Source organism: Falco naumanni, chromosome 1 (assembly GCF_017639655.2).
Source record: "Falco naumanni isolate bFalNau1 chromosome 1, bFalNau1.pat, whole genome shotgun sequence".
Taxonomy (NCBI): domain Eukaryota; kingdom Metazoa; phylum Chordata; class Aves; order Falconiformes; family Falconidae; genus Falco; species Falco naumanni.
In genome coordinates, this window is record NC_054054.1 from 48,214,087 (window position 1) to 48,229,055 (window position 14,969).

Here is a 14,969-nt window from a genome sequence, read left to right on the forward strand (position 1 = left end):
TTGCATACGTTCATGCAAACTGGATTAAGCTCTAACATCAACAAGATTCCCAGCATCGTTTGTAACTTAGAGGGAACGCTTCATTACATACTAGAATGAACTAGAAGTATAAATGATTTTCAGTGCCTGTCTTCCCTTTCTCTCCTTCCAAAACACAAACTTTTATAAATCTATCAAAACAGTTTCAAATGGGAATTAATGTCTCTGTGTCTGTTGTACACTTTATTCTCTCTAGGTGTTTATTGGATTTGTGCTAAAGCAGTTTGAATACATTGAAGTAGGACAGTTCAGGTATGAAACAAGCAAAGATCCTTTGAATAGTGCGGGTTTACAACTGTCTTACGCTGAGGCGTGTAGTGATTAGTTTTGCTGGGTATTTCTGCCTTACAAGAAAGAGAGTTACCTTCTGAGCAATGTGCATGTTTATTCTCTGGCTCCAGTGGTAGCCCTTTCAGATGATTTAGGTTCCATATGGCTGAAGAAGTTAGGAAGTAGCATGGGGAAAAAAAAATTCCAAGCTACGTTGTTGGTATGTTGTAAAATCATTCCTTTGGAGGCACACCCCCCCGCCCACCAAGCAATGCTTTCAGGAATCAGCACTTCATTGCTAGGACTCACTTGCTGAAGGGAGAGCTACTTCTTCCTATTGTGGATTCACTGTGAACCTGTGTGTGTTCTGATCACCTGGTACATTCTGTATAGTACCTAATTGATCATAAGCAATGCAGTGGAATTTTTGTCAGCTATTTCTGTTTTTTCTCCCACTTGAGTTTGTATAAAGAGATAAGTGGGTTTTTTGCTCTGTGGGTCTCCTACAGAAATACTCCAATGTGTGTTGTGCATTAGATATATGTTACTAATATTAGTAACTGTATAATGGTCAAAGTCTGAAAGAAATCCCTTGGGGAAAAAACCCATATTAAAGGACAGGGCACAGAAATTTTAGAAATGCTGTATGAAAGCAGAGTAACTTAAAGAAAAAAATCTTACTGTGAAAAGATTGATTTTTACTGAACAAAGTTGTGCAATTCAAACTTGACACTTCATTTTTTGTTTTCAGGGAGTCTGAAGCAATTATTCCTAATATCTTTTTTTTCCTGGTGTTGCTATCTTATGAGCGGTATCATTCCAAACAGATAATTGGAATTCCTAAGATCATTCAGCTGTGTGATGGTATCATGGCCAGTGAAAGGAAAGCTGTTACACATGGTAATTAAAAATAATAAATGTACTAACACTAATATTAGTTCAGCAATAAAAACATTTAATAGTTTTAAATAAAAAAAAGTATTCCTTTCAGGAAGTTTATTGTACCTTACTAACACTGCTACCCCATATTTTGTGTTGTATGTAATAGCAAAAAAGCTTTTATTTGAAACTTTATTGGGTAGTAAGTTCACAACATATCAGTACTTGTAAAGGTTTTGATTTTAATTTTTAGTCCCCTTCCCTTTCCCTCTACCTTCAGCCTTTAAGTAGAAGCACTTCTCATACTTGCCATTGATTCTGCTGAGAAATACCTTATAAAAATATCTATTTTAGCTCTGAGAATGGGCAAATGTGTGCATAATATACATTTTCTAGTAGAAGTAAAAAGGTAGACATCATTATGCATTATAAGTTTGCGTTTTGTGTTTGGGTTTGTTTTTTTAGGGATGGGTAAAACCTTCAATAAATTAAAGTACAGTTTACTTTTTTTAGTAGCTGAACTGTTAGAACAAGAAAAAACTGTTCAAGAGTGACTTGACTCGTATTAAAACAAAAAAAAATATCTTGTTTCAGCAATACCAGCTCTGCAACCCATCGTTCATGATCTGTTTGTGTTAAGGGGAACAAATAAAGCTGATGCTGGGAAAGAGTTGGAAACACAGAAAGAGGTGGTAGTGTCAATGCTGCTGAGACTCATTCAGTACCATCAGGTAAGAGAGGAGGGAAGAGTGTCCCTGATGTGGCCTATAAAAGGGTAACATTGCTTTGACTGCTAAAAATGCATCAGGCAGTATTAATGATTTTCTATACAAAACATTAATAGCCTGAACCTGTGTGATCTTTCCTGATAGAAGGAGTATGCAAGCATTTTTTTTAGGGATAGGGGAAAGGTTCTGCACTACAAACTAATATTTCAAGTCAAATAACATGTCTGTGGGATTTTATAGTCAAGCCTATGTAACAAAGCACTGAAAAGCTCCAGTTAAGATCATAGTCTTGGTTGTCTTGCAGGTTGAATAAACAGAAGGTTAAGAGTTGTAATAAATTGGCATTCAAGAAACTTAAGAGTGGGGTAAAAGTGGAAGAAAGGACAGAATTACAAGTAGGATACATGCTGCATTGAAGTGATTTAGGTATTGCTGTACAACAGCAAAATCTTCAATAACATGTAAAAACATAAATTATTTGAATAGTGTAATGAAACGGGTACTTAGACAGCACTGATTACTTTGCCCCAGACCTCACGGGTCTGGAAAACATGTTTCTGCCTTGTAGGAGTATAAGAATGACTTTTTTCAATACACTTTGTTTAAAAGAAAAACATAAAAGTAATTTTAAGAGAAGTGACATAATTAGCATGCGATCTTATTGCTTATTCAGGTGCTTAACAAACTTAATGTGCTTTTCCTTTCATCATGTGAAAATGCAGTTCTAGCATATGCTAATGTAAGCAATGTATTTTCTGAGAATAGTTGGGGGGGAAAAAAGTCAGTACATTTTGCCAAAATAATTTGTTAGAACTGCATGTTCAGATTGGGGTAATTTTGTGTATCCACATTTTCTTTTGAATTTGTAGTTTTATAATCATGAAATGGCTAATATTAACTATATGAAATGACACACTGTAGACACATGATGTGAAATAGTGAATAACTTCGTGTTACATAAGGTACTGCAATTGCTAGCAGATACCCTTCTGACACCTATTTAACCTATTAAAGACTACCCATGCGCTGCTCTTCCCACATCATCCCATTTCTCTGTCCTGCTCTGCTGGTGCAGTACTTACAAACTAACCTTTGGGCAGTTCTGTTGTTTCCCTGGCTGTGGCTGGGATGTTCTGCAGTGGTGTCCCTGTAATTTGAGAGGCTGCAAGTGCTGTAGCCTTTAACTTTTTTCTGTTACAAATGTAGCTGCTGTCCATGGAGCTCCACAGTTCAAGTTATTCAGCCCACAATTTCTCTTATCTCCTCTCCCATGAGAAAGCTTTTTGGGAAGAATCTGGTCATCTTTTTTTTCACTTTTTTTTAATTGGCTGCATTTCTGAATCTGAATTACTTGAATTTCTTCTACAGGTGCTCTGTCTAACTGGTTTTCTGAACCAGATTCTTCTGTCCCACTTTACAGTCCATATATTAACATTCCTGCTTGCTACGTTGTTGACCTGTCTGTCCTTGAAAGTGTGGTCTCTATAACCCTCACACATATAACGTGTTCAGCTACTACAAGTGATCCTTGCTGTTGCTGTGCTCCATTATATGAAAGTGACGTATCTCAAGTGGACAAGCTCTATTAAATATGTCTGTTTTGTTTCTTGACCAAATTTAAGTTTTGAGCTGAAGAAAGAATATACATGTGGGAAATTCCTTCCTTCCTTCCTCTCCTTTTTTCTTGAGTATGTGATGTAGCACTTGAATATACTATGCTTTTTTCAGTTTGAGCAGTCTTTTGACAAATGCCATTTAAAAAGGACCAAGAAAGCATGTTTTTCTAGTTTATAAAAAGTAACTGGAAAATACTTTTTTTTCTTACCAAAAAAAAAAAAAAAAAAAAGGCATAACTAAGAACAAGCTTTTAACCTGAAAATCGAGTTTGGAAATGTTGATTTCTCATGTGGGTTTTCTTTGCTTTTTGGCAGATGGATGAAACACTAAATATTTTTCCCACTAGTGTATTACTTCTGTATTACTTAAACGTTTCCTGTTAGTGTGGGTATTTACTTGCATTCTTTTGGACTTTTCTTCAGGTGCTGGAAATGTTCATCTTAGTATTGCAACAATGTCATAAAGAAAATGAAGACAAATGGAAAAGATTGTCCCGGCAAATAGCTGACATTATTCTCCCAATGCTTGCAAAACAACAGGTTATTATATGAATTTTTAAATCTATAAACATCTAAAATAATATTTGTATCAATAATGACTTTGGGTATTTGATTTTTTTATACGAAGACAGATTTTCTTGAAGATGTGGTTGGCATATCTGAAAAAATTACTGCAAGGTAAACTAGTCTTTGAAGTGATGAAGGTGGTATTTAAATGCATGAAGTATGTGCAGTATCTTTAAGACTGTTTACAGAAGCAGCTCGTTCTACTTCTCTTACATACATGATTGTATCAGAGTGCTTACTAAATGGTGTGAAGATTCTCCCGTGTTTTTAGAATGTCAAAATTACTTTTTTTTGTAACTGCAGTGGGTCTAATTGCATTTTTTCTTCAGTGAGGGGAATGGAAAGACATAGTGTGAAACTGTTAATAAATTGCAGAATCATGACATGGGGTTGAAATGGACCCCTGGATGCTGTCTTCACCTCAAAGTAGGGTCTACTGGAGCAGGTTGCTTAGGACCATGTCCAGTCAGGTTTTGACAGTCTCTGAGGATGGAGCCTCCATAACCTCTCTGGGCAACCTCATCCAGTGTCTGAGCATGCTCACAGGCAGAAAACAAATAAATAAAAACAGTGTTTCAGTGTAATTTCTTGCATTTCAACTTGTGCCTTTTGCCTTCCATCCTAGAACTGGATACCACTGAAAAGATTCTGGCTCTTTCTTCTGTACTTTCATTGTCTCCTCCTCCCACTTCCCCCAGTCAGAAAGTCAGATACTTGTGCGCATTGTTCAGCCGGGACAAGGCTCAGGGTGACCTTTATCAATCTCAGCTGTCCCTACAACAGATGTTCCAAGCCAAGTGCTAGACTCTCTCCGGTGTGTGCATGTTTTTCTTTCCTTCCCCAACGTGCAGTGCAGTGAGTAGACCCCTTGTATCTGGAAAGAAAAGATTACTCCTTTTAGGAGAAAGATTCCCACCCCCCCTCCTCAGGTGCTGCTCCCTGAGCAACAGAGGACTTGACTTTGATACAGCTTTCCTGGAATTAGAAACACTTACTTCAAGGATAAAAAATGAAACTAGTGAAATTGTGCCCTTAATATTCTTTACTGCATAATGGCAGATCCCTACTCCCGGGAGGATACCTCATGGCTGGAGAGAGTGGGCAGTTACTGTAGATCAGACAGCAGGTTTTGAGCAAAGCTAAAATGTTGGCAGATTCATACAAAATAACAGCAATTTCAATCTGTGCATGTGCTCAACTATGAAATTATTTAAACAAGCTAGGGTCATCCAGATTGGTCCGGTCCTTTGCTTTTTGCCATTGATTATTTTATAATTTATCTAAAAACCTCATCAAGTGTCCTACCTCTGTTGCTGCAGTGTAATACCATTGTAACTGTTCCCTTTTCAGATGATTAGGAATGTTTTTTTCCTAGTTACCTGCTTAAATCTGTGCACAGCCAGTATTGCTTTCTATAAATATGCCTGGTAGGATGTGTAGGGAGGCAAAAAGTTTTTAAATTTTATGACAAGTCAGTCTTCTGGTCTCATTCTCTGAATATGACGTATTTATCCTGATAAAATACGTGGTATGTATATCAAATTTTTTTGTGTGTCAGTATTCTCAAAGCCGCTGTGTCAGAAGGACTGCAATGAAAATTTACCTTTCATAGCTTTTAGTTGCTCTGAATTTTGTACTGTAAAGGACAGTTTTATTACACAAAGGTGGTCATAAAAATGTTTAAAACATGAAATGGTAATTTAAAAATAATAAATAAATAAAGGCCCTTTAGTTACAAATTAGTTTTGTGTTTTTCTTGTACAGATGCATATAGACTCTCATGATGCTCTGGGAGTATTGAACACTTTGTTTGAAATTTTGGCTCCTTCATCCCTTCGCCCTGTGGACATGCTTTTAAGGAGTATGTTTGTTACTCCTAAAACAATGGTAAGCAGTTGTTTCCAGAGAAGAGAGAATCTGGTGTATTTCATGCAAAGCAAAAGAGCACATGTTTCTCTTTCTGAATTTGCAATGTGGCGTTAAAGTACCTGCAGTGGATTTTAGGAAATAATTGGTTAGAACTAATGTGACTTACCAACTGGGAGCACTTCATACGAACGTTCTGCTTATGGATTACTTGCCTTCATTTTGTATTTTGAGGATCAGGAACATAGAGAAACATACTGTCATAATGAATTCAAGAATGCAATTTAATAGATAGTCACATTTTCCTGTATTAGTGCCGTTTTTATAGTTGAGAGATTGTTTAACAGAGTGAATTTAAGCTTGACAGTTACCACAAGAATAGCATTTTGGAAGATATAAACATAAATGTTATTTCCTGCTTGCTCCATTCTGAAAAGGGTGTGATTTTGTACAGCAGTTAATGAAAGTGTTAATGTATTTGAATTCGTTCCTATGTTGTGTTGTTTCACTTCAAAAGTACTCAATTTCATGCATTTTTGTGTTTGTGTTAGGCATCAGTGAGCACTGTCCAGCTATGGATTTCTGGAATTTTAGCTATCCTTAGAATTCTGATTTCACAGTCAACAGAAGACATTGTTCTATCCCGTATACAAGAGCTTTCCTTCTCACCATATCTGATTTCATGTCAAGCAATTAACAGACTGAGACGTGGAGAAAATAGTGTATCTGCACCAGAGGATCGCACTGAGGTTAAACAGGCTAAATATCTTCCTGAAGAGACATTTTCTAGGTATGTTGTTTTTGAATAATTAAGGGGAAAGATTAAGATTTCTGAGAAATCACAAATATATTGGGCAATATATTCACATGTAGAACTGTCATCTGATAGGAATAAAGTCTGTTAATAAGTTGATATGGGAGGAGTGAGTGTGGAGGAGGGAATGATGAGATGGAGAGCAGAGGGAGGAGATGAGCGGTTTGTAGTAGGGACTTCGGATTGTTCCAATGCCTCTTCTCAAGCCAAGTGAAGAACCTCATGGAGCTGTTAAAATGTATGAATCCTGGACTTACTTAAACTGGGTCTAAAAACTTCACTAGTTAATCTTTTCCTTCCTGTGAGGGGACTGAAAGATGAGTCATCCCCTTAGCAGAAGCCCAGATTTTCTGCTAGAATCCTGGTAGCAGACAGATTCAAATCTAGTAAGTTAGTCCTGCTTTCTATTTCCTATTTTTAAGGAGCTGGCTTTGTGTAGTTGGCTTTCCATACTGATGTCTTCAGTGTGACAGACTTCAGGCAAAAGAATTGTGGAGAGATGGCAAGTGTATTATGCTGCCACAGTGCTCGTCTTCAAGGCATTATGCTCTTATGTGGTGGGAAGCATTTTAATTAGCTATTTGTTTAAGAAAATGAGAACTTCTTACTTAAGTATGGAACTTCACATAGAAATAACATGGTGTGTCTTACTCAGCTCATTGATGAGGATGATGGGTACAGGGAAAAGGGGCTTCTGGACTCCCTTAATGTGACATAATGTCCAACAAGAATGACTTGAGGAATGATTATGGCAAGGAGGAAGGATGTCGTTACTCAGATGCCCCTTTTTTTTTGGGGGGGGAGGGGTGTTGTGAATTAGGGTTTTTTTGTTTGGGTTCCACACCCCCATCCATACCACTCCCCAGGCTGGGGGTTTGGTTTGGTAGAGTATAGATAGATGAGGCTTTAAAAAGCTGAATTACTGTGACATGCGGAGTTACCCCTTCTCAGCTGAGCTGCAGTAACTGTCATGGTGTGTTTTAGCTCACTGCAAATCACTGTTAAGACACTATAGCACTTTTTGAATCTTTGCTGTGTGAGGTGGGGCTGGTACGTGCGTGCTATCATGACTTTAGCTAATGAGTAAATAACCCAGATCCAATATCTAATATGTAATTAAGTGCTTGTGATCATCTCTCCATACTTATAGCATCATATTTGGTTTAGGTCGACCTGTTCTGTAGCATTTAATTTGGCATCCTATTGGGGATGAATGAACAAGGTCTTCGTATTTTATTTTTTCAAACTTAAAGAGTTTCATGGGCAAACCTCATCTTATCCTGAAAGATGTTGCGTTAATAGTTTTTCTGTTGATTGTATATGTGATTTTTCAAGGTTCTTATTACAACTGGTTGGCATTCTACTGGAAGATATTGTTACCAAACAATTGAGAGTGGACATGAATGAACAGCAACATACTTTCTACTGCCAGGAGCTGGGCACGCTGCTTATGTGCTTAATACATATCTTCAAATCAGGTATTACTTTAAATACTGCCTTGTGCTGTAGCATACAGTGACAGAATGGTTTTTCAGTTGAGACAATTGTTGAATGCATCGAACTACTGAGAAGGACATAGGTGCTAAGGGCATAAAGAACCTCCCAAACTTTGTGCTTGTGCATGCAGGTCACACTTTTCACAGTTCTTCTGTCTATGTGGAACTAAATGTAACTAGTGACTTTTTATTTCTCCTTTTAACTGTCTAAAACTTTCCACTCCAAAAATGCAAAGCATTCCAAATTTTGGTCTGTATTTCTCATGGTGTTTCTCGCTTTGGAGGTTGGTAGTTATGTCCAGGCTTAAAATACTGAGTTAAAGACCACTGGCTCGGGCTCATGACAGGGTAGGTTCCTGTTCTTTGTCATAATTAATCAATAAAAACATTTTTTAAAAAACCCAAACCCGAAATGAAACAAACAACCAAAACCAGAAAAGTAGGAGAGGTAGTACTGTTCCACCTCACTGGTCTTGAGCTTCTTTCTTCAGGTTTGGGAATTCTGCCATAGGCATCTTCTGCTAGATGTCCAGTCTCTGGCCTTTTGGTAATTCCTTAGTCAGCCTGATTTCTTGGTCTTATTTTCTGAATAGTGTCACTATATTCACTTTCTTTTATTCTTTCTTTACTATGACTGTTCTTTTTTGCCTTCTAATTTTCAGCCTGCAGCTGAAATCCAACCGTGGATTACAATAGTAGTGCCAAGACCTTTTAAATTGCATCCAAGTCCCCGGTTGTTCACAGACTCCCTTACAGATACTGGACAAGAACTGGCCTTGAAACACCCTGAGAACCTGGCCTGTAAAATGGGAGCTACAGTACTTCACTACTAGCAGATGTGCATAACAACAAAAGTGCTTACAGAATACTATTATTAGACGTTTAACATGATTCTATGCTACACTGTATCCCAACAACCTCTAATCTTTTTTCTTTTTAAGCTCTTCCTACAGAGTTCAGTCCTTTCTTGAGGAAAAAAACCCCTTAGTTCTATTCCTGTTGTTGCAGCTACCTGCTTCTTGCAAACATAAGTATTGTAGGTGTAGACCTTAAAAAAAAAAAAAGTGCTGATGGAAGCGTTCAGGTCTTCAACTAGCTCTCTGTCAAAGCCCAAAGCTTCTGCATTGCCTTGATCTAACTTCCAGTAGCTTCACTCCTCCTCATCTTCAGTGACGGTAACAGGTAGAAAAGTGATTGGGAAACTAATTGAGTTATGTTGTGAGAGTTTGTGCAGCCATGGTAGATGATGTTTTGTCTTTTGACTTGTCAGAAGAGAGCTTTGGTTTAAGAAACAAAGCCCTGCAAACATTGGTTCTTGCCACAAAGACTCCAGGACTGTGTGTGAAGAGGCACAAAATACAGTGATAGTGACCAGAGCCTTCCTTGATCTTTGTTTTAAGCCTGCTTTAGGGCACAAGACTCAAGATGTAGCGAGTAATAGTTCTCTTTTCCCATGCGTCTGTTACGATAATAACTGTTTATGCTATTATATTAGGTTATGGAGAAACATTTGAAACACATACTGTAACAAGTAACTTATTCCAAATCACCTTAGCATAAGTGATTAAGTGATGTCAAGCCAAGGCCAATGAAATCAGAAAATCAAACTGGTGATTGAAATCAGGGAAGTGGATTCTTCCACAGTGGGAACTGGGCATAACGGGAAGGGAAGGCTCGGCTAGTTCTGCCGCAGCAACTGGCTTCCAAGCTGCACTATGAGTGCTGCCAGGAACTAGGTAGAAACTTACATGTAAAATTAAAATTAAAATAATATTAAAATGTTTATGCAGAGCACTGTGGTATGTGTATTGTGTGATCTTTAGAAAGTAGTTCAATGTAAGACTACGAATCAACCCTAACTACTAGTAGTAATGTGGTTGCTTTATATGGTATAACAGAGTAGAAGGAAAGTTATTCAGACACCTGGGCTGTATTTTCATGTCATAACATTTTCTTTCAGGTTTAGGCTTAGGGTTAACTAAGTGCCTGCCTTTGTAATACTTTCATTCAGTTAAGTTCTCTATAATTTTTTTTCTCTGTAAATTGTATTCTCCTAATTACAAGTGCAGCTTATAGTGGTTTGTGTCTGGGAATGTAGACTAAGGTATTCTGTCATTTTTCACCACTTCTCTACTTGGATGTTTTGTCTTCTCACCCATCAGTGTTTTGTTTTGGTTTTTTTTTCCAAAATATGGGCAGTGCTGACTCCTATGTATTCAGCTATAGGAAGCTGCAAGATTAGAAATAAACATTTTCAGTGTGCTACTTTGAAGTTAGTAGAAATAAAAGTGAAAAGATTAGCATGCTGTGGCTTTCATGACTGTAGAAGGTCACTAGATGGTGCAATTACTGCAAATGCAAGAATCTGGAATGGTAATAGCAATGGCTTGCTAGTATGCAACCTGAGTTTTGAGGCTCAGTTATTTTTCCCATTCTTTGCTATTTACATTGTGTATTTATTGGTCCTAGGGGTGGCTTAAACTGGTCCACATGGCTGTGGAATTTACAGCTTCATTCTTCTGTATATCCACAAGGCAAGCAAGCAACACTAGAGATCTCTTTCATTGTTATGATTAGCTTTTGGTTTCTAACTGGTTCTGAAAAAAAAACCCCACTTTTCCCCATGATCTTAGCTTCTCACAGAAACTAAAAAAAATCTTGTGCCATTAGACAGCGTTTAAGTTTATCCATTTTCCTTGTTTTCCCACCCTTCATTTTGGCATATGAATACAGAATCAGCAAGTCAGAAAGCAAAATTCAGCTTTTGTGCTGAGTTTTCCATATGCAGGGTTCTCCACTTAAAAACATTTACTTCTTGCACTTTAGAAATTGGATGGAAGGGTGTCAGTTTAATTTCAACTAAATGTATTTGGGGAACAGTTATCTGGAGTAGGATACTTGTAAGCAATCTTCCTTAGCGTGTAGAATGGTATTTACAGCATAGTTCTTAATTAAAAGTTCTGTGTTTTACTTTATAAAAAAACAAAACAAAAAACCCCTAAATCTGGTCTACAATGAACAATTTTAGATTTGGTAAAGGTTTTCACATATCATAAACTTCTTGCTGCGTGACAGAGGAAAAAGTTGAGAAAACAGACTAGAATTGTAATGAAACTTAACTAAAGCATTATTTGTTAGGTCTGGGAGCTGGTCATTACTTGTTTACACATTGCCCTTGGGCAAACTCCATGACTTGCCTTACATTTGTAAAACCACTTGGGATATACCTTTCTTTCAGGAATGGTAGTGGCTTATGAAACAAGAACTGAATTTTCAGGGTAACCTGAATAATTTTAAACCCTCAGAATTCAGATTAGATCATGGTTACTTTTAACATGCTTTTTTTTTTGTTTTCAGGGATGTTTAGAAGAATCACAGCTGCAGCCACCAGACTTTTTACAGGAGATGGATCTGATGGTAGTTTCTATACCCTTGAAAGTTTGAGTGAGCTTGTTCAGTCCATGATTCCCACGCATCCATCTTTAGTTCTCCTCTGGTGTCAAATCCTGCTTCTTATCAATTATACCAACTACAACTGGTGGTCAGAAGTACATCAAACCCCAAAGTAAGATTTGTTTTTGATCCCTAGTAGTAGCAGTGTATCTCATTATATTTGTTAAAGTTATATTAAAACAAGCTAGCTGTTTTCTGCTAAGCCCGTCAGCCTGTTGAATAGTATTATTTGGATTCTGAAATAGATGGTTGTGCATTTACTTTATGTGTAATGTGTATTCTGCCCTCAGTTGTTCCTCAAAAGGAAATACCAAGCAATCTCTCCACTTTTAAGGCAAGAATGTATCATGTTTATTGCTTTTAATTAAAATTATGGAAATAACTATAAGAAAATACTTAGTATTTCATGTTCCAGTGGAGACTTTGTATTTCACCTTTTAGCAAATAACCAGCCAGTGCAGATGATATATACTGTTGTATTGATGAAAACAGGATCTGACCAGTGTAAGTGTAACTACAGTTACGTATGTTCTCTTCTCTCAGTGGGTCTGTGTCTAAGTCTTATGAAAACACAGTATCAGCACCATGCTAATTCATTAGCATCAAGCGCCATAGTAACCTCAGTTAATGTTAGCTGTCTGAAATTCAGAGATTTGGTCTAAAATCAGAAAAGCATTCTCTTGGTATGAAGTTAGTTTATGCCACCTGTCAGGCACTGGAATGATTTGTCCTGTGGGGTAAGGTAGATATCCCCTGTGTGGGTGGGTATCCCTCTTTTAACTGTAGAGGGAGACCAACAACTGACTTGGGAGGCATTTCTGTTGCTTATGGAGTGAATGTTAGGGAAAACTAATCTTGCTCTGCAACATGAGTGAATCAGTTCGTGCTCAAATGTGACATTCTTGCCTCAGCTCAACCTCATGATGTGAAAAAATATTATTCTAATTTGAGGAAACATGAAATTATTTGGCATATGGGAGAAGTAGGGCAACTAAAATAGCTCGGGTGACATCTGCTATTTATTGCAGTTATCTTTTTTTATTTACCGGTATCACCTCTGTTTTTTCTGGCTTGGGCATCACTTTCAATCTGACACTAGACTAAGTGCTCAAGAACACTGGTTTGGCTTGAGAAGAAAATTGTTATCCTACCAGGGATGCAGTAGCCCATATTTTTCTTTTAAATAACCTGGTTAGTTCTTCAGAAGTTCTTCAGCCTGTCCAAGGAAGTAATAAGAATGGAACAAAAAATTGAATCTACAACCGTCAGAATGTAAAGAGCTGATTGAAGGCAAAGTGTCTGCTTCAAAGCAGTTTGGTGTTTGAATGAAGTTTCTAGGAAAATAAATATTATGTAAGCAAATTGGTAGGATATTCCAAGCAATTTGATTATTAATGTTTCAGTAGCCATAGTAATAGTGGTAACAAAATCTAATGTGCTTCTTGCAGGAGACACAGTCTTTCAACTACTAAATTGCTTAGCCCTCAGATATCTGGAGACAGCGATGAATCTCATTCAGAATCTAAACGTGGTATGTGCAATCGAGAGATAGTGAGAAGAGGAGCACTCATTCTTTTTTGTGACTATGTTGTAAGTTATGAATTACGAGTTTTATAACTATAGTTTTGAGTTATCTTATTATACTGACAGTCTTTTATTAACTGAACCTGGTTCACAAGTGAAAAATAGAGACTTGTGAAATTAGCCATCTTATTTTCAGGTGGTGCTTCTATAAGCTTAGGTGTGACCTCATTTGGTGTTTTTTTTTTTCCTGTTCTGAACAGAGAATTCTCTTGGCTTGGAAAGGATACCTGGTGGGTGATAGGGATATGGTTCCCAGCAGAGAATTCTTACTTCTTAGTGTGCTCCTAGCACCTCATTAGCGTTAGGCTTCCCAACATCAGTAGCAGTGCATAGTGTCTAGGAGACAAATTTCTGTCTCTGTACCTTAAGAGGAGAGGTTTTACATTCACATTTAACTTCTGTTTTGGCTTTCTAATGAGAGCAGTTCCTGTGGCTTTGGCCTCTTGCTGTCTCAATATTAACATTTTAGTTCACTGGGAACTTTTGAAAAGAGTCTTCATGTAATATCTAGTATTGCACTTTGGTTTGCATTGCAGAGCAGTTTTGGGGCAAGCAAACTGCATTCTTTTCAGGTTCAACTAAACCAAAAGCTGTGTTTAAGAAACACTTCAAGTACTAATGGATGTTCAGTCACTGGAGTCAGATTAGAGGTGGTCCAAGGTAAAACCATCCAAAACCTCTTAACTGGGAAGTGTCAGCCTCTCAGCATGACTGGTTAGCTCTGCAGCTGTTGCATTGCACTGCTTGTTGATACAGATATAGCCTCTGTAGGTTTAAAATTAATTATTGATAAATCTCTTTGGATTTGCTTTCCAGAAATTATTTGTGTTATGTTTAAGGCCAGTAGTAATAAGAAATCTTTAAAAAGAGGACTAAATGAAAATCATACTTTACAAGTCTGTGCATGTGCATGTTTATTTCAAACAGTATTTCTTTAAAAGTGGCAAATTTGAATTGACCTTTCTCGATTTACTTGTTTCTAGCCTGGATTTTTAGCATTTCTTAAAAAAAATTACAAATTTGTTACAAATCTCTTCATTTGCAACAACAAGATCAAATGCATTTGGAATTTTTGTCACTATTGTGGCTTAACCCCCGGCCAGCAGCTAGGTACCATGCAGCTGCTTGCTGACTGGCCCCCAACCCACCCCCTAGAGGGATGGGGATGAGATTTGGGGGAAAAGGTAAAACTTGTGGATTGATATTAGAACAATTTAATAATTAAAACTGAATAATAATACTAACAGTTGTAATGAGAGGGGGAGAGAGAGAGAGAGAGAGAGAGGGAGAGGAATAAAATCCAAAAGGGAAAAAACCCCAAGTGCTGCACAATGCAGTTGTCCGCTACCTGCTGATTGATGCCCAGCCGGTCCCCGAGCAGCAATGGGCAGGCCCCAGCCAGCTCCTCCCTGTTTATATACTGGGCATGATGCTCTATGGTATGGAATGTCCCTTCGGCTAGTTTGGGTCAGTTGTCCTGGCTGTGTCCCCTTGCAGTTTCTTGTGCCCCTCCAGCCTTCTTGGTGGAAGAACCTAAGAAACTGAAAAGTCCTTGCCTTAGTTGTTTCTAAGTAATGCTTATAACAAAAGTATCAGTGTGTTATCAACTTTATTCTCATACTAAATCCAAACCACAGCATTGCACTGGCTACAGAGA

The 14,969-nt window shown here is 37.6% G+C and overlaps 1 protein-coding gene across 5 annotated transcripts in view; it reads left to right on the plus strand.

Annotated features, from left to right (window-relative positions):
• Positions 1–14,969, plus strand: part of HTT (huntingtin) — an 84,357-nt gene that overhangs the window by 43,099 nt on the left and 26,289 nt on the right. For all 5 annotated transcript variants that reach the window (XM_040592967.1, XM_040592972.1, XM_040593001.1 and 2 more), the window contains 9 exons: positions 236–291; positions 1,061–1,209; positions 1,783–1,919; positions 3,956–4,072; positions 5,864–5,986; positions 6,517–6,755; positions 8,115–8,257; positions 11,633–11,840; positions 13,177–13,318. In XM_040592967.1, the coding sequence (XP_040448901.1) occupies positions 236–291; positions 1,061–1,209; positions 1,783–1,919; positions 3,956–4,072; positions 5,864–5,986; positions 6,517–6,755; positions 8,115–8,257; positions 11,633–11,840; positions 13,177–13,318 (1,314 nt within the window). The remainder of the gene's footprint in view (positions 1–235; positions 292–1,060; positions 1,210–1,782; positions 1,920–3,955; positions 4,073–5,863; positions 5,987–6,516; positions 6,756–8,114; positions 8,258–11,632; positions 11,841–13,176; positions 13,319–14,969) is intronic.